At 36.2% G+C, this 20,106-nt stretch overlaps 1 protein-coding gene across 2 annotated transcripts in view; it reads right to left on the bottom strand.

Moving 5' to 3' along the window:
- Window positions 1-20,106, bottom strand: part of LOC149942922 (solute carrier family 12 member 2-like) — a 106,072-nt gene that overhangs the window by 22,932 nt on the left and 63,034 nt on the right. For both annotated transcript variants that reach the window (XM_090176960.1, XM_090176961.1), the window contains exons 11-13: window positions 11,520-11,643; window positions 9,446-9,547; window positions 3,795-3,950 (exon numbers count right to left, since the gene is read on the bottom strand). In XM_090176960.1, coding sequence (XP_090033086.1) covers window positions 3,795-3,950; window positions 9,446-9,547; window positions 11,520-11,643 — 382 coding nt within the window. The remainder of the gene's footprint in view (window positions 1-3,794; window positions 3,951-9,445; window positions 9,548-11,519; window positions 11,644-20,106) is intronic.

The raw sequence follows: 20,106 nt of genomic DNA on the forward strand, positions 1-20,106 counted from the left end.
TCGAAATTAGTTTTTTAATCTTATACGCCTCTTGGTTCAGATTTGAAGGTTAATTTAGCGATATTTGGTAAGAGCATGTTGAGACCAATCGAATGATTCCAATATCAGGTCATATCAATTTTCAAGGTCACCGGAAGTGCCGTCACGTGGTTCGTATTTCCGGAATGCCCCCACTTTGACCCGTAAGACAAACAGTTCTTTGTTACAAATCACTAACCTAATTCAAAAATTCCTTGACCCATCGTGTACCTTATCACATGTTTATTTTGTCATGGGCTCTTGGACCATAAGGGAACTTCATATATGGATGAGCATCAAATGCTTTAAATTTTCGTATGTGGTATCTAAATTGGTTTCAATTTGCTCAAACTAATTATTAAAAATTAATTTATAAAATATGTTTTAGCGTATGCTAATATCTCCTATTGTATGTCACTGACAAGGAGACTACCCGAAGTGTTACACACCGATTTTGTTCAAACTCGGGGGATTGGTAGACCTTCATGTAACTTGAAAAATCCTAAAGGGATTTTATTCAATGGGCAACGGGTTTGCCATGGCAACGAAAAATGTATTTGACAACATAAAATAACATGGGATTTTGACCGATTTCCCTGTGAAATTTTTTTTTAAAATTGATAAAAATGTGACCAATTTTAAATTTTTTCGTCAATTTTTATCAATTTTTTTATAATTTTGGTATTTTAATTTTTTTTTTCAATTTTGTAAAATGTTTCACAAAATCCCATGTTATTTTCAATGGAAAAATTTCCATTTTAAGTTGTCAAAAACATTTTTCGTTGCCCATTGAATAGAATCCCTTTAGGATTTTTCAAGTTTCATGAAGGTCTACCAATGCCCCGAGTTTGAACAAAATCGGTGTGTAACACCTCGGGTAGTCTCCTTGTGAGTCAACTCGCGTAAATTATCTACAATCTGGAAATGTTTTAATTAAATTTTCGGAGTTCACTTTAAACATTTGCCTCCTAACCAGGTTGGTTTATTTTATTATTTTTCTATCGAAATAATATATTTATTTAATTTAAATCGGACTTTTAATTTATTTTAGTAGATTTTTTAACGTTATATGCCTCTTATTCTTCACAAGTCTATTAATCATTTAAGAAATTCAATGGTAATAGGACCGTTAGATTTAATAAGAAAAAAATGCAGTAGTCCGGCAGAATATGCAAAATTAAGAATAATATATTATCTTAATAAATCACTCTTAATATGGCAACCGCCTCGAAGGCATATAAAAAAAATAAATTCATAAATAAAAAAATTACTATTAACTTGATTTAGAATATTCCATTTAGAATAATTCAATTTAGTATAATATAATTTAGTATAATATAATTTTGTATAATTTAATTTTCTATAACTTAATTCAGTTTAATTTCATTTATTTTGATTAAGTATACTTTAATTTAGTATATTTTAATTTAATTTAATTTAATTTGCTTTAATTTAGTATATTTTAATTTAATTTAATTTAATTTGCTTTAATTTAATTTGCTTTAATTTAATTTGCTTTAATTTATTTGCTTTAATTTATTTGCTTTAATTTAATTTAATTTAATTTGGTTTCATTTAACTTTATTTAATTTAATATGCTTTAATTTAAGGTAATTTAGTTTAATGTAGTTTAAAAATTAAATATAGTTTAATGGGTTTTGATTTGAGATTTCTATAGAAACTAGTTTTGTAAATTTTGATAATAGGAAACCGCTTTACTTAAATCAGATTTAAATCATGAAACATTGAGTTGATCGGTCTTCTAAGAGAATAGTCTTATTTTGTTGTACTGAGAATTTATTCAAGTCCAATACTACCAAAATAATATTTTACCGTGATTTATTTAAATTTACATAATACATTACCAAAAACCAGCGTCAATACATCCAAAGTCAGAAAATATACGTTTAGTTCCAGAAGTAGTTGAAATAAATAGGTAATAAAAAATATACCGAGATCGAGTAATAGAAGCTAGTCAGTCAAAGCCGTTATTGATCAGTGAAATTATCTCCCGCCAGCACGAAGCGAGGGGTATCGTCTTCCCTTTTTACGTTTACGTTTATACTGCCCTCTTCCTGTTTATTTTCCAATTAAAGGTTGGCTGGGGAATTTAATAACCGCCTGACCCTCTATACTTGTATGTTAATATTATATTGGAAATCGAAGAACGTTGCGCAGCGCCGAAGCTACTGGAAGGGCGCAATAAAATCGTAGCTAGCTGAAGAGGATTAGGCTCTCGTTGGGCAAGTAGGAAAACCCAAAAAATGAGCGGCCTCGTTCAAACGTTTATCTCGAGTGAAAAGGATAAATTCGACTCGGTGAGCGCGGACTAGCAACGTAAAAGTACAGCGCTGACAAAGGTGAGAGTAACTAGCGAATTATTTCTCGGAACGTTAAGCCGGTTTGAGTTAGTAAATTAATTGCACTCGATAAATAAGCAAATGAATAAGCGAGAAAATGATGGGAAGACTGCTGCCTAATTCGGATACGATTTTCGCCGGCGTTCTTCTCGCGGTTCGTATTCGGGCCGGCGCGTACTACCACCGTCCGAAGCATTAGGTCGGAGGTCGCGTAGACTGTACCTCGACCCCGACCTCGATTCGAGTGCCAATTTGGAGCGGACGAGCCGGTTCACGCCCAGATTAAAAAACTGACTGATGAGAGCGAGCGATGCAAAAAGAAGTTTGCGCCTACCGTCTGAAACTTTGGAGCATATTTCATTCGAGCGGCGCGAAATTAATTTGGTGTCATTGTTTAGGATTCGCGCGCGCGTTGTAATAAAAATGGGAAGCCCCCCCGGGGTGAACAACCGCTTTTGTTTCGGTCCCTATAAGCTCCCCTGTACGGACAACGCCGCTCCTATTTCTATTCTTCGTCAATTTTTGTTTCCATACAGCTTGCGTAGAGGAGGGAAGGCTTATTTATTTTCTTGTCACGAGTAAACCGTTGTCTTTCTAGACTGTTTTGCTTTCATCGTGGACGCGTTATACTCCATCCATTCCACCGCGAATTAAAACTCTGCCGTGGCTCGTAACGCGCTTCGACCCAGTCAAGCGGAAACGAAACGTTGTTGCACGGTCGCGTGTTACCCTCCGTGGCCTAGTCCCAACTATCAAGTAACAAGCTCGGTTTATTTGGATTTTTCGCTCTGTTTGCGTCCGCGTTGTTTATATTAGCCCAGCGCGCTTCTAAATTATTTAATAGTTGTAAAACGCCGACGAGGTAATTAAATCTCAGCATCTTAATATCATTTTAATAACGACCAACTCTTAGTAATTAAAATGGCACGCTGGATTCGTTAAAGGGACGCCGAGTCTCGCCTTTATTAAATATAATAATATTCGCTTGGTTTCTGATTCGAAATATGTAGTCTTGGCGAGATCCGCCACTTCGAAACGGAAGCCCGTAACGTACCGTCACGGATTGCGGTGGACGTTATGGATTTACCTTTATTATTTATAGGACTCGCGGAAAATGCTCCAAATGTTTCGAATGTCTAGGTGAAGAGCGCCACCTATTATACCCCTGGGGAAAATACAAAAGGCTGGAAAGGTTAAAACGTTGTTTTCTACTAAAAAATGTAGAATATTATACGGTAAACGTAAACAAAACTTTTTTGGAGATATAATGAAAGTGTGGGTAGGAGCTTCGAAGCTTTTACTAAACGCCACGAAACTCCCGAAATTAATTTCGGATTGCTCTCCAGGCTTTCCCTCCACATTGTCACTCTTGGTAAACATTCGTTGGTATTATAAGCGTCCAACGCGTGATTTTACCTGGTTGTCGATGGTGAATGTACAGATAGAGTCCCAGTACTAAGGCGAATGTGAGCAGCGCCGTCCACCAGTTAATAACGAACATGACCGCGAGGCAGAGAGCGGCACCCAAGAGACTCAGCCACATGTTGTAGAACTTGAATGCGGGACGGAAACCTATTGAAAAGAAGCCAAGTTCACACTTAACCCTAAAATCGCTTCGTTTTAGATCACTAGTTTTCCAAACCAGCGTGAGAAATCGCTTCGGGTTGGTTCAAAACGATCAGGCGGGGAAGAAAATTGCTCGTATTTTCAAAAATAATGGGAATAAAATTCTAAATAATGTCAAATATTATTACTGTATCAGGAATCCACACCTCTACTTGGAATGCTTATCCTGCCGTATCGCGTATGGTAAGATCACTCTGACGGCTTTGGCCCCGCCTACGAGAGAAAAAATCCCCTTTGCGCGCGCTCCCCTCTCACGTTGTTGTTTGTTAAGTTAACATAGTGACGTCAAAAAAACCGTCAGCCACATCGAAACGAAAATCTGCCGCGATAAGCATTCCTAGTAGAGCTATGGATTCCTGACTCTATGTATAGTAAACATGATTAACTAATTGTTTTGGGATACATTTTAGCGTATAAAAAATTGTAGTCATAATTATAAATGACGTTAAGCCTTGGCTATAAGCGAACCTGGTTGAAGCGATTTCGCACGTGTAAACCAAAAATTATTGTCGCCGGTCAAAACTGGGTTTTAAGCTCCAGTGTGACCGTGGCTAGAGACGACGGAGAAAGAGAGAATTTAAGCGGGAACTCTGAATAGGAGAGCGCCATTGTCGAGCCATAGAAGATTCTTGAAATTTAGTCAACAATGGGGGAATCCGGATTTAAAATTATTAATGCGGAGGCGAGCGGGCTTTGTTTCTCCTTTCCGAGTCGCCTCGCCTGTCGCGATTCCCGCTTGGATCACGTTGCGGTTTGTCCTCGCGCAAACCCGTCCTCACCGCGAGTTCAAGTAGACCGAGAAACTTCAACCCGAATTATTAATGGCTCAACCACGTATAAGGAACGCTACGACTCGGTCCTATTGTTGACGACGGGGAATATCGTCCCTAGCTTTTCGTTTCCTTATCTCGAGATGATCCGAAAGCTGAGAGCCTATTTGGCTCGCGTCTTTTCGAATTATCGAGGTGCGTCGTGTCCGCCCGAAACCATTTCGATTATTAATAAATCCCGTCACGCTCGTCTCGGGACGTGAAGCGTACGATACCTAATTACGGGGGTTTTAAATCATTAACGCGAAAATTAATTAAATTTACTTCCTTCGTTTGTTAGCTTACTTGAATTACTATAAACTGGTAGTATATACTATAAAATTTTAAGTTGTAATGAACAGCTATGTTATACACGCTCGACATCAAAAGTCTATAATAAACCACTTCAAAGTTTCGTTAGAAATCGTATATAAAGTGTGTATTGAGATGTTGATGATAAACATTAATTTGAATCTAACTAAAAGACGGCTCACTCCAAAATCCAGAACTGTAAGCTGGATAAGGACCACCGTAAAAGAATTGCATTTCAAAATTCTATAACTTGTATTATATATTTATTATAACATATAATATATATAATATATATAATATAATATATATAATATATAATATATAATATATAATATATAATATATAATATATAATATATAATATATAATATATAATATATAATATATAATATATAATATATAATATATAATATATAATATATAATATATAATATATAATATATAATATATAATATATAATATATAATATATAATATATAATATATAATATATAATAAATAAAAAATAATAAAAAATAAATAATAAATAATATATAATATATAATATAAAATATATAATATATAATATTTAATATATAAAATATAATATTTAATATAATAAATTTAAATTTAGTATTTCTCATTATTAATTTAAACTTGATGAAACTTTCCCGTGAATTCAATTTTATGTCGTTACAGAATCGTTTCAAAACTAAATTCAACGAATATAATGGTTGGTGGGCTTGATTGCTAACAAATGTTTTGGAAAACCACAATCAAAATATGCTTTAATAAAATTATAAAAGTGATAAAATTAATTCTAAATCGAAGATTAATTTCTAATATTGCAGACTGTATCAGATTAGAGTGTAATCTTAAACGAAGGATTTTATATGGCGTTTCAGAAGCCGTCGACTTCGCCGTAATAAAGTCCAGTTTTAATACGTTAAGGCGAGTGTTCAAAATAAGCTCATAAAAGTTTGTTTAAGAGCGGACGAATCAAAATTATCGTAACAGCCCGTAACGTGGCGGTTTTGTAATGAAACTGACGAAGGCCATTTTCGAAAGGAAGTGTTTTTGAGCTGCGGGGGAAATTTTAAACGCGATAATGCGTGAATTCCATCGGGAGACGATTTTATTCGCAATCATAATCATGACGGTATGAAATGATTAGCACTTACTTAATTCTTCGATTAATTCGTGGGAAGCTAATCTCTCGCGAGTCAGCTCTCATGATAACCCTTTCAGCGCGATCTTTGGAAGCAAATATTTTAAAGGTTTGTGGGTTAACCGACATTTGGGTTGAGGCGGGTGTCAAAGCGGCCCCAGAAGGCTTTGGCTTTTGAACTTAAGCTTACTCTACCCGAAAATGATTTTCAATTGGCGTATAAAGGTTTGCAATTTGCGTATAAAGGTTTACAATTGGTGTATAATTGGTTGGAATTTGCGTATAAATTTGTGCAATTGGCGTATAAATGTGTGGAATTTGCGTATAAATGTTTACAATTGGCATTTACATGTGTGGAATTGGCGTATAATTGGATGGAATTTGCGTATAAATGTTTGCAATTGGCGTATAAATTTGTGCAATTGGCGTATAATTGGGTGGAAATTTCGTACAAATTTGTGCAAAGGCCTCTAAGTGTTTTCAAGCGACGTACAAATGTGTGGAATTGGCGTATAAATGTTGGCAACTGGCGTATAAATTAAATTGTGGAAATTGGCGTAAAAATTATGGAAATTGGCGTATAAATGATTGCAATTGGCGTATAAATGTTTGAAATTGGCGTATAAATGTTTGAAATTGGCATATAAATGTTTATTTACAATTGGCCTATAAATGTTTGCAATTGGCGTATAAATTTGTGCAATTGGCGTATAATTGGGTGGAAATTTCGTACAAATTTGTGCAAAGGCCTCTAAGTGTTTTCAAGCGACGTACAAATGTGTGGAATTGGCGTATAAATGTTGGCAATTGGCGTATAAATTAAATTGTGGAAATTGGCGTAAAAATTATGGAAATTGGCGTATAAATGATTGCAATTGGCGTATAAATGTTTGAAATTGGCGTATAAATGTTTGAAATTGGCATATAAATGTTTATTTACAATTGGCGTATAAATGTTTGCAATTGGCGTATAAATTTGTGCAATTGGCGTATAATTGGGTGGAAATTTCGTACAAATTTGTGCAAAGGCCTCTAAGTGTTTTCAAGCGACGTACAAATGTGTGGAATTGGCGTATAAATTAAATTGTGGAAATTGGCGTAAAAATTATGGAAATTGGCGTATAAATCATTGCAATTGGCGTATAAATGTTTGAAATTGGCGTATAAATGTTTGAAATTGGCATATAAATGTTTATTTACAATTGGCGTATAAATGTTTGCAATTGGCGTATAAATGTTTGAAATTGGCGTATAAATGTTTATTTACAATTGGAGTATAAATGTTTGCAATTGGCGTATACATGTGTGGAATTGAAGTATAATTGGGTGGAATTTGCGTATAAATTTGTGCAATTGGCATCTAAGTGTTTTCAAGCGATGTTTAAATGTGTGCAATTAGCGAAAAAATGTGTGCAATTGGCGTATAAATGTTTGTAATGTTTATATTGTTTACAAATTGGCATATAGATTTGTGCAATTGGCATCTAAGTGTTTTCAATTAATATTGGAAATTGGCGTAAAAATGTGTGGAATTCGAGTATAACTTTGTGCTATTGGCGTATAAGTGTTTAACATTGGCGTATTCATGTTGATTAATGACGCATAAATTTGTGCAATTGACGTATAAATGTATGCAATATTTTAATAGGCATTTTAACCCGGTTATTAGCGGACGACCCCAATAACGGAAACAAAAAGTGCTAACTCATCTTTATCACGTCCTTTAAAGTATTCAAAAAACAATTACGTGACGTGTTAATCTCCTTGTATGTTTCTTAAAGGGTGTATAAGCCTAGCAGGTAACGTCAAGCTTATTATTACTCACTCGTGGCGCGACCTTAGAACTCGTAGTATCGTAGTAGAAAACTCCAATTTCCTATCTCGCTGGGAGGTTTATTGGAGTATTATTGAGCAGGATATTAAACAACCTTCTTAACTATCGCACCACGAGTGAGTAATGACGTAAGCTTGACCTTCCCTGCAAGGGTTATACTTCCTTTAAGGGGGCTCTGAACTTCGTGTATCTTGACGAAAGCCTTTACCTCAGCTATAAAGGATATCCGAGAATTATATTATCTGGTTGACAGAAATGACTTTAGGTTTGTAAACGGAAAATTATGGTTTTCGCAAACGACAAGAGTTTTCAGAATAGTCAGTTTTAAGTGTCGATCATCAGAGAGATTAAGACGGCGCTTGAAAATGAATAGAGCAAACGTGTTGGAGTGTATAGACCGATGACCTACTACGCGATTTCCCGATTTGTTTTCTAGAGCGGGCTTCGTCTCTTTAATCATTCAACATTACTTTTAATATTGAAATTTAAACTGGGTAGCATTGTTTCCTTGTACACATCGCGATGTTTACCCGCGACGAATGTTGAAAATTCATTATCGGCATAATAATTCCGAAAGTGTAAACAAGGTGTACAGTCCCTTTAAGCTCTTGCACAAACGTTCTATACACTTTATATAAAATAGATAAAAGTCTACGGGAATTTGAAAGTTGCTTATATCTCATAGAGTGTTCTATAAATATTTCTAATTTATAAATATTTATATAGAAAAAATACGATATTTCTTGTTTTTCTAACGGCTATAGAAATTTGAGCTTCATTTATATAGTATCTTTAGAAATTTCTATACACAATTATAGACGATTTCTAAGGAAAATTTGTGTTTCTTAAAAGGCTTTACTTAGGACTAAATCTACTTTTTGGAAACTTTCCCCTGATAACTAGGAGCAACAAACACAACACCCCACACAAGGAGAACGCAACCCGTCAAAAGTCGTGGATTTTCTTGTGTACATTTTCCATTGGCTAGACGCTTTAGCGCCTGCTGCCGTCGGAAGGGAAAAATTCGGAAATTGTCTTCCCCCCACCCGTAAAACGTTCAGCGTAAAGGCTCGTGACGCTCGTCCAACGAAATTCGTACACAACCCTTCGTTAGCGTCTTTAAAGGCTAGCTGCGTTCTCCTTGTGTTTGTTGCTCCTAGCTGATACAATCCACTCATTGGTTCCTTTACACTAATTGCTGCGTAAGGTAAGTTACAACCTGATGCCTACGGATCCTCTCAACAAAAGTCTAAGTATAATTAAATACATTCTTGTCAATTGTGTTGGAGTATTATCAACATAAGAGGAAAGGAAATGAGTGAAAAAGATTAAAATACGCACCTGGGGATCTGGCAAACGACGCGTGGAAACAGGAAAAGTTCATTAGGCAATAAGCCGCCAAGAAAAAGTTGGAAATAATTGGCGCAATGGCGTTCAGGTCTCCTGCCAAAAACATTGGAGAAAATATGAACGAAATTAGTGGAAAAACCTTCGCGACCGTACCCAAAAAAAACTATCCCGCATCCCTCCATTCTCTTCCGATCTCTATTTTGAGAAGATAAGAGCCTTTGCATTTTTTCGGGGAATGGGGGGGTGTCCAGACAGGCGGGCCATGTGTTCAATTAACGAAACTACTGCTGGGAAGAGGACTTGGAAGGGAAAAAAATATCCGGTTTCACCCCCCCCCCCCGGGCTTTTACTCTCTTGGCTTTTGTTAATTTCCGATGATTAGTTTTCGTCAACGTTGATACCGTTTATTAGAAATTTGTAGCGCGTTTCTTTTATTTCCGTAAAAGAATGTTTGCGTAAAAAATGGATGCGGGGCTGACGAGTGTTGAAGCTACGGCGTTTCATCCCTTCAAAGAGGATGAAGGGTGTATATGTGTATGAACAATGGAAAAAATTTCGAGGCGCAATTTTTCGCCCGCGGTGATTTTTACATTTTCACTTTATTGTTTTAATTGGATAGAAAAAAAATTAGTTTTTTTTATTAAATAGCTCTTGATTGTGTTATTGTTAAAGAAATACGGAAATGAGGCTTAGCGGATCTCCCCGATGTTGAACTATATCTAGTTAGATCAATGCTATCATAGTGCCTATTATCCTTTACGTCTTTGAAGCCTTCGATGAACTCTGGTGCAGTGGCGCGGGGGGGGGGGCGAGAATTAGGGGCCCCCCAAACGTTTATGATTAAAATCGGTACTATTTAAAAGGCCCCCCCCCCCGGAGTTCCTAGTTACGCCACTGCTCTGTTGTATTGCGGGAAGAACACTTCTACAGGCGCTAGTAGATCAAAAGTAGACAATTTTTAATGTAAATAATTCTACCTAAGATTATTTTTGTTTATTTACTTAATAACTGCGCTGATTCATTTTGAAAGAAAAATCGTTGCCAAAGTTGTATAACAAAAAAAAATAATATTATCCTTTTATAAAACTATCTAGAAAACAAGATTTAAATATTTAGATACGTAATCAAAATTAAAACTAGGAAACTCTACGATTCTGTAAGCGCCGAAGTTATTTAATAAATAAATGTTATTCGAGTAGGAAACTTTGGTAATTTCCCGGTAATCCAGAGGGAAGATCTTGTAAAGGGGCATTATTCATAATATATTCGCGGAGCCATTTCTGCGTGATTAACACGTCGGGATTAGAATGTTAACTTGTTAAAGCTGGTTTGGGACTGTGTAGACTAAGACCTCGGGCGGGAATCCTAAGCTAAGTTAATTTTTATAATTTTAAATATTCAGAGACCCGTGAACGTCTGCTTCGGGGCTAAGTGTGTTAGTTCGGTTCGGCTCACTTCTTTTGATTTTACCATATCATAATCTCTTAACACGTTTGGCGAATATTACCCTTTGGCTAAACAATTTAATAGGATTATATTCGCCTGTGAAGTAAAATCCTGATAGATATCGTCTAAGAACCTGCCACCTGATTAATTGGCAGTTTTGGAAACAAGTATTAATTCCATTGGGAATCTTGGAAACAAGTATTTATTACATTGGAAATCTTGGTAACAAGTATTAATTCCATTGGAAGTCTTAGCAACAAGTATTCATTCCATTGGAAGTCTTAGCAACAAGTATTTATTTCATTGGAAGTCTTAGCAACAAGTATTTATTCCATTGGAAGTCTTAGCAACAAGTATTTATTCCATAGTAAATTCGGAAAAATTACGCAAATTAAAAAACGCTCAGTGATAATTGATATAATTACACTGTAGACGATCCTCCTCACTATCCTTAAGATAATAGTCCAAAAATCAGTTTACTTTGCGAAATAAATACCCCTAACAAAGGTTTTATCCCGAAAGGGTTTAAATTTAAATAACTCTTTCGATCGGTTTTCAGTGTACCAAATTGAAAAGGAAAATCCCTTGAAATAAATTTGAGAAAATACAAAATATTTACCTAATCCGCAGCATGCCAATGCGATGAAGAATGTTAGAACGTAAGCCCTGAGTGGCTCTCCGTTTTTCCCGTAAGGCTTGGCGAAGACTATGATGTAAGGGAAAAGTCGGTCTTTGCATAAAGCCTGCAAAGAAGGAAATAGAAATGGTGAAATTATACGCCGCGTCAATTTGAATCGCTTGAAATTACAACCCTCTTGATTTTATTAGCCATAATCATTCCCAACAGACCGAGAGTACTTGGCCAATCGGCCATCTGTCCCTTCAATTACCTTCGACTTTTCGAGACATTCAATACCGGTAAAACCCTCCATTTCAGAGTACAAAAAAACCCTTACCAACCCATACGTACCCTCTCGTTTTTTCCCATTGCAAAATATTGGATAAAGTAAACCTTTTAGTTCGGCTTTTAAAAGCGTCCCCACCGCGTAACCAGGCAACGTTTACTTACGGGAAGAGAAATAATTCTCTTTTTTTAGCTATTTATTTCGGTAGTTTAAAATTACTCGGGCGCTTTCGACGCAATTCCTCTTTTCTGTAAAATGTGGCTTTGCTCTCGGGAAGTCGCCGTGTACCAGGGAGAAGATCGAGCTCGTCCTTTGGGTGAGCCGCAAATTTGTTTCAAAGGGGTTTTGCAAACTTCGCGAGAAAACTTTTGAAAGGGGCCCCGAGAGAGTGAAAAATTCGAAATTCGTGAAATTTTAACCATCTGGAATAGAAGGTTTGTTTTTGAATAATTTACGAATCGAAAACTCCCGGATTAGGAGATTCCTTCTCGGCAAAATCTAAAACCTCTTTATCTTCCTTTTCGTTCCCCTCTTTTTTAAATTTAATTTGCCGCGCTTACCTGATAGTCGCGTATTAGTATCGATTACGGGTACGGGCTACGCTCGACGAAGGCGTTTAACTCTTTAGTAGGCCTGCACACGTACTCGTCCAGCGAATGTCCTTGCCATTAAACGCGTAATCGGTTGTGTTAGGCGCTTATAGGAGCAGGTATGATGGGAACGCGTTGACTTGTTTTTAACGCGCGATTCTTTTTTAAAACAATACTCGGCCGTGTTTGGGAGATTTCTGCCACTCGACTAATTGAAGCGAAGCAATACGCCTCGTTTATTTCAAAATCCGAGATAAAAATAGCTTTTTTCAGTATTCAACATTTTAACGCCTTTTTTACGGTCTTATGGGTAATATAGTTTTGTGTCTGTTGTATAAAATTGAAGGTACTCTTTATACTATTAAGAATAATAAATTAAAATAAATTTATAATAAGAAACGTTCACCTACCTCTATTACATTATTAAACCAACTAAATTTTCTTTTTAATAAATTTTATAAAAATGTCTCAACAAATTTATGGCATTAGTATTAAAATATTTATAGTTCAAGGTATTAAGAAAGTTAATTATAATAAGAAGAAGCTCTAAAATTCAAATGAAATTAAGATTCATTTTGAATCCGCTAATAAGCAAGGCACCACCCAAGCCACCACCCTAGGCCATAGCTGAACGGGCTCGCCTCACACTTCCATAGACGTAATGTAACGCGAGCCCGAGCCCGAGCCCTTCTTATGGACAATTAACACGCGGGCTCGCGTGGCTCACGAGCCCGTTCAGCTATGCCCCAGGCCAAGTCAGCTAGTGACTTCTAATGCCTTAATCGCAGGTAGTAGGTAAGGTGGAGTGGAAAAAAATATTTTAAAATTTCTATGAGCTAGTATGTTGTAAATGTGCCAAATGTCCATAGTAACAATCTAGAATAAATATATTAGTTTCTGAAAACTCCTTGATCGACCTTCACCTAGACGCTAATCTACCTGCATCTTTATAATGTCGCGTAGTACTTACTGTAAAATAAAAAAAATTAGAAGGGAGGTAAAAGAATTGTCGAAATGTCCTATTGAGGTAATGGCACTTTTTGACATATCTAGTTAATTGAAATTTGAAAAACGAAATTGTTTTGCCATTTTCACTCTACCCTAGTGGCCGGGTTAAATTGCCTAGGATGGTGGTAGCAAGTAGAGCATAGCGCCGAACCAATTTTCAACGGCGGCGGCGGGAACGATAATTAGTTCGGCGGCGGCGTGGCGCGCCGATTTGCAGAAAATAAACGGCGGCGGTGGCGCCTAAGGGGAAAAACTGCCCCCCCCCCCTCAGAAATAGCGCCAGCCTTTTAATAGACCGCTAGAACTTAAACTGTTAAACACATTTAAAAAAATACATGTTTAATAGAATGTATTTTATTAAAATAGGAACCACTTGTTTCCAAAACAAGAAAGAGGTAACTTTGGTTACATACTATCATATGTAACTTATTTAATCATAAGTGTGCCAGAAAGAACTTTTTCACAATGAGACCTTGTTGCAAAGATATGACGTAATTGTCGTCACTTCCCAGTCGATGGCGGTTTTATCGTCATCAAAAGTATTTCTGGCGGCGAGGGAAGGAAGTTAAAACAAGATTTACGCGACGTTAGTTTTGTATTTTCTTTGGTGGCTTTGAAACAAGGTCTCATTTAAATTTTTAATACAGAGATGTTAAATAGAGGCACACTTATGAATAACTATGTTACATATGATACTATTAAACTAAAACATTTACGCTAGTAATAACAATACTGTACTTATTTACTACCATTTCATTAGTATTATTATCTATACACTCTTTTAGAAACGTTTACTGGGCGCCGCCATTATCGTACAGACAATCAACGAGCCAGCCCTTTACCGCCGCAAATTTCATCCCCCCAAAACCGGTTTTTTCATCACCCTCCCCGTAGACTGTATGGTAATGGCGGTCGATTGAGAAGGCGCGTTTAAGTCTATTATCACAAATTATTTTATCTTTGTATCAAAGGAATTTTAAAAATATAATAGAACAGTTATTGCTGAATGCAGCTGATTCCTTTCTGTACTTATTACAAAATACGAGTCAAGGCAACTCCAAAGCCGTTCAAATTCAAATATATATATTTTTTTTATTAAGTTTAGTATTTTTTCGTTGCTCTCTCTCCAGATCTTTTGGAAATTATTAATTATTTCCAATTTTATAACGCGAGTACGGTGCACCCAACAGCCTATAAATCGTAGCACTACCAATAGAAAAATCTATGTAGTTCGAATTTAGATCTCAAAACGCAATTATTATACTTTAATAATGGAAATTAATTCGGCGGCGAAATAAACATGTTTCGGCGGCGGCGTTTCGGCGTTGTCTAAATAATTGGCGGCGGCGGCGTTCGATCGGCGGCGCTATCCTCTAGTAGCCAGCCGTTCATGCCACGCGATCCAACAGCTCTCTATGGTACACCGTTTGACACTCACTATTATCATTTACCTCAACAAGTTTATATGGAAAGGGAAAATCGAAGAACACGATGTTTTACGGAATGGTGGAAACCGCGTTGTAAAATATGAAATGGTTATATTGTTAATAAATATTTAAGTTTTGAGTTATTGAGGCTAGAGCCTCGAATATCGTTATGGCAACCGACCTAAAACAAGCGCGCCTCAGTATTAATCTATATAATTTGTTTTTGTGTCTTGGACCGGGTTATTAAGATATAGGCACCTTTTTTAACAAAAAGTTTCGGGTAATGTTTACCCACACCGAAACGGAAATAACCATTTTGAAGCCCGTGATATTAGGTCTAAAAACAATATCTTATCTTTGGGTACTTTGATACCATGTTATCACTGCTTGCGTCACTACCCCCTTTTTATTATGCAAATACTCATGCTCTAAATACCTGCGACTAAATACAAAGAATACTCATTGTTGTAGCCTGCTTGATCAGACAAGTAAAATATATATTTTTATTTATTAACTTTTTGTAGTCATGGACATACGAAACCAAGCCTTTGTACGTTTTTATTAGTTAAACATTATTTAGATTAATAGTTCTTTCTGTATTTGTTTTACGCTTATCCAACTTGTTAAAAGTAGAAGTTGCTCTTACGTCACAAGACTGAGCTTTGGTAGAATTATCAGGTTTAAGGGGTTTTCCCCCGAGCTCTTCGGTTTCCCCTTCCATAAAAAACTTGTTAAGGTTAACGGTAATAGTTAGTGTAGGGAGCTGTTGGCTCGGTCGCGTGGCATGCAGGGCTTGCCACCACCCTCCTACGCATTGTAACCCGGCCACCTGAATTAAAAGGCTTCAAAAGTCGCTTGATGAATTAGGCCTAAGGTGGTGCCTTGGGTATTAGCCTAGCCTGGCTGATTATTATCTTAGCACGCGTGATTTGCACGAGCGTTAGAAAATTGGAAATTCTTCGTGATTCGAGCGCGCGCTCGTAGTGTTGGAGAAGGCAAATATAGTGACGTAAATTCTACATTAAAACAAGAAGGCCATGTTACTTTATAGAAAGAACTATAGAGGGTCGATCAATTTTTAAAAGGCAAACAAGATGATGTTTGGAATAAAGTTTAGTTAATGTGGTATTTATAAAATTTAAATTGCCAAAAAAATTCAATTTAAAAAAGTTTAAAAAACTATAAAAAATTGTTTATGCTTGTTTATTAGTTTTATTTATATTTTATCTTTATAGACATAATGAAATTACGTCAATAATATATATTTTATTTCCAGTTTATGGTAAGATCAGGGTTGACAAAAACCCGGCAAAAACCTGTTTTTTCCGGGACATGTGGGAAAAACTAGTAAAAACCGGACAAAAGTGGAAAAACTCTTTCCATGCTAAATTAATCATTGATATATCTATTAAGTGACTAATCTGGTCATTGAAAATAGGAGAGATGAAAAAGGCCAGAAGAAGAGTGAATAGAATAGAAGAATATACTGCTTTTATTATTTAGTTTTTATTGAATTTTGCCACTAGAGGTGAAAAAAACCATGGAAGTACGAATTTCCACACGGTTTTTAACAGGAAAACAATAGATGGAAAAAACAGCGGAAAAATCTAGTTTTTTCCACCCTTGGCAAAATTGTGCCAACCCTGGGTAAGATACATTTTGGCTCTCTCTCTCCGCTGATATATGCACCCCAACAACGGCGTCCGCTACGGCTCAATTCCATTAGCAAAGTAAGACCGTGTCGGGGTAGGACTTGATCCTGTAGCTGCGAAATTGGATTCTCGCAGTCTTTTAATAATTGCCTTTTCCGCCTCCTCACACTCCTACATCCTTCTCTCTTTCTACTAGAGTTGAATCGCGCGATTGAATAGACCCAATCGCGCCTGATTAGCGCCAATAATTAAACCTTATTTTATCCCTCTCTATCCCCCCCTTTCTTTCGCTACTTATCATTCAAACGGGGATTATTTTCCGGATGCATTGAGTTCCCTCTCGCGTTGCTCCCGGCTTTCTTGCGGCACTAACAAACGCGATCGCTAGTTGGCCAGCGAGAACAAGAGGACGTATAGAGAAAATGATCCCTACGTATGTAAGGCTCTCTAGTGGCCGTCATTACCGGCCTTTGACTTAATTATTGAAAGGAAAATAAGGACGGTCGGTAACACTGCCAGTCAGCCTTTGCTAGGAATACGTTATTGGTCGACTGGTAGCCGCGCATTTTCGAGGGAAACCGTAAACTATACGTATTCTTTTACGAGCGAAAGCGGGTTCATCGGAGCGTAATTCTACTCTCCTTTACGATTTGGGCGAAATCGGACAAGGGACAGGGTGCGCGGCAGAAAACCTGGTATCAGGTGATTAATGGACTTAACGGACGCGATCCAACTGCGTACGACCACTCGACCATGAGCCGTTCGGCCTGTCGCTCTTGATCCGTGGACTCTGGCACACGTGATTTCGAACCCTTTCTCTTCTTTTATTTTCACTGGAGCTATACACGCGGGTATAGTTTCTTTCATTTCATTCGCCCGCTAATAACCATTATAATGGAATTAACTGAATTAACAGAAGTGTGATAATTTTCAAATACGTTAGAAAGCTTTTCTTTCAACATCATTTTCGAATTTGGGGAATGTGCACTGCTTGAGGATCAAGTACAACCCCGACACGATCTTCGGTATTAGCTTAGCTGATTTTTATTATAATTATTACTTTACTTTTGATTCAATAAGCCACTACAAATTGTTAGTGAAACTGGAAAAAGTAGGATTTAGGGGAATTGCGTTGTCATGGTTTCGTAGTTATTTACACATGAGGAAATGTCGAGTACGAATTAATAATAGCTTAAGTGATGACGAAATAATAACCTATGGTGTACCCCAGGGTACTATTTTAGGGCCAATTTTATTTTTATTATATATAAACCCTTTATGTGAAAAAAACTGGCTTGGACTGATTAATTCTTTTGCTGATGATACTGTATTATTGTTATCTGATACGGATTGGAAAATTGTATTTTCTAAAGCGGAAAAATGTATAAACGATATAAAATCTTGGTTGGATAATAACCTTTTAAGTCTAAATGTTACAAAGACAAATTATATAGCTTTTGCTACGCGTGCTGATAAAACTATTATGGAAAATACGATTAGAATACACTCGGCAAATTGTTTAATACAGAGTAATTGTAGTTGTGAAAAATTAAGCTCTGTTACATCACAAAAATATTTAGGTGTATATATTGATAACAAGTTAAAATGGGACATACATATAAACTCTATCATTAAAAAACTACGGTATATGATGTATAACTTATATTTTCTACGTAATATTTTACCATATACAACTTTAAAAAGTGTCTACTTTTCTTTATTTAATTCCGATTTAAAATATGGTATTATTGCATGGGGAAGTGCGTTTAAAACACACCTTCTACCTCTTTCTAAAATTCAAAATCGAATTATTCGAATATGTCTAAATAAACCAGTAGATTACCCAACCTTTTTATTGTATAATGAGTTTAATGTTCTAAGTGTTGATGAATTATTTAAATTTACAAGTCTTATCTATATATATAGAAATGTAGATAAATATACTAAGAGTGACCATGTTTATAGCACTCGGTTTATTTCTGATAATAAAATTGTCCCGCCACATTCTTTAAGCTGTATAGCGAGAAATCATGTCTACTCATCTAGTGTATATCTGTATAATTTACTTCCAAAGGAAATAAGAAATGAAACTGATTTTAAATTATATAAAAAACTTATTCGAGACTGGATTGTTAAGCGATAATTGTTAATTTATACCGCGATTTTTTTTGTTTATATAAATTATAAAAGTTGATATGTGAGGTGACCTATCCCTCTCACTCTCTCTTTTAAAAGTGTATTCCCCACAAACAAGCTTGCTTACGTGGGGAATTTATATGTACCTATATGTAATCAAATGTAATCAAAATAAACCAAACCAAACCAAACTTATGGAATTGAGCTGTAGCGGATGCCGTTGTTGAGGTTAAAAGTAATAGCTAGTGTAGGGAGCTGTTGGCTCGCGTGGAATGAAGGGCTTGCCACCACCATCCTACGCATTGTAACCCGGCCACCTGAATTAATGGCTTTAAAATTCGCTTGATGACTTAGGCCTAAGGTAATGCCTTGGGTATTAGCCTAGCTGATTATTATTTTACTTTTTATTTTATTTAAGTTCAAATGTTTAATTTGGTGTTTTGTGTCGCGTGAGAGTTCGAACGTATGCTATTGTACTGAAGCCAATAATGACATAGACTTGCTGGCCTGGTACAATGCCTGATTACGTTGAAATATATACAAAAAAAAACAAATATTGACATAGGATTTTTTTATCTTCACAGATACTCTTGGCCAAATCCTTTTTTTTGTAGAGGTTAACGGTAATAGTTAGTGTAGGGAGCTGTTGGCTCGCGTGGCTTGCAGGGCATGCCACCACCCTCCTACGCATTGTAACCCGGCCACCTGTTTAAAGGCATTATAAGTCGCTAGATGACTTAGGCCTAAGTTTGTGCCTTGGGTATTAGCCTAGCTGATTATTATTATTATTATATTTGCGAAATACTACAGAAGCGTGTGCTTTAGCGTACTTTGGGTTAGCCTTCCTTTTTAAATTTTGGTACCTTGGTAAATTTCAACATACATTTTTAACCTGTTAGTTTATCTTTTTAGTTTAATTCATAACTAAATAAAAAAAATTAGCCTGTTCTACGCTGAACATTTTATAATATGAAGTGTAGAAATTTGTAACGGCTTATTTTTCACAGACGATAAATTGTCCATTTAATAACAAATAACTCGAGGTCACAAATTGACAGACCCGGACTTCTGTTATTGCCCTTATTTACATTTAGGGCAGTTAATGCGTCAATAAACAGGAATTATTCGAGTTTGTATCACTTCAGCTCATCGTAGTTTTCACTTAGTTATTTAGATAACAGTTTTGTATAAGCAAAATACTTTCAAGCTCAACGCCAATTTTTAGGCGACAGTTGTAGGGTAGTCTCTGTGTAATCCACTAACAAATCTGACAAGCCGCGTTCACAGTGAAGTGAAAGACGTTGTCATTTTTCTTCCAGCAACCAGACGAGATTGCAAAAATAAAATACAATTTTGAAGGTACCAAACAGTATACTTTGAACAACAGCGGTAACCTACTGGTATAGTATTACGAAGTACATCTAAAATAGAAACGCAACGCAATAGCGTCCTCATTTTTATATGGTAAGAAATTTTGAGAATCGCCTG

The sequence above is a fragment of the Leiobunum rupestre genome, chromosome 6, assembly GCF_980474605.1.
Source record: "Leiobunum rupestre chromosome 6, qqLeiRupe1.1.hap1, whole genome shotgun sequence".
Lineage (NCBI taxonomy): Eukaryota > Metazoa > Arthropoda > Arachnida > Opiliones > Sclerosomatidae > Leiobunum > Leiobunum rupestre.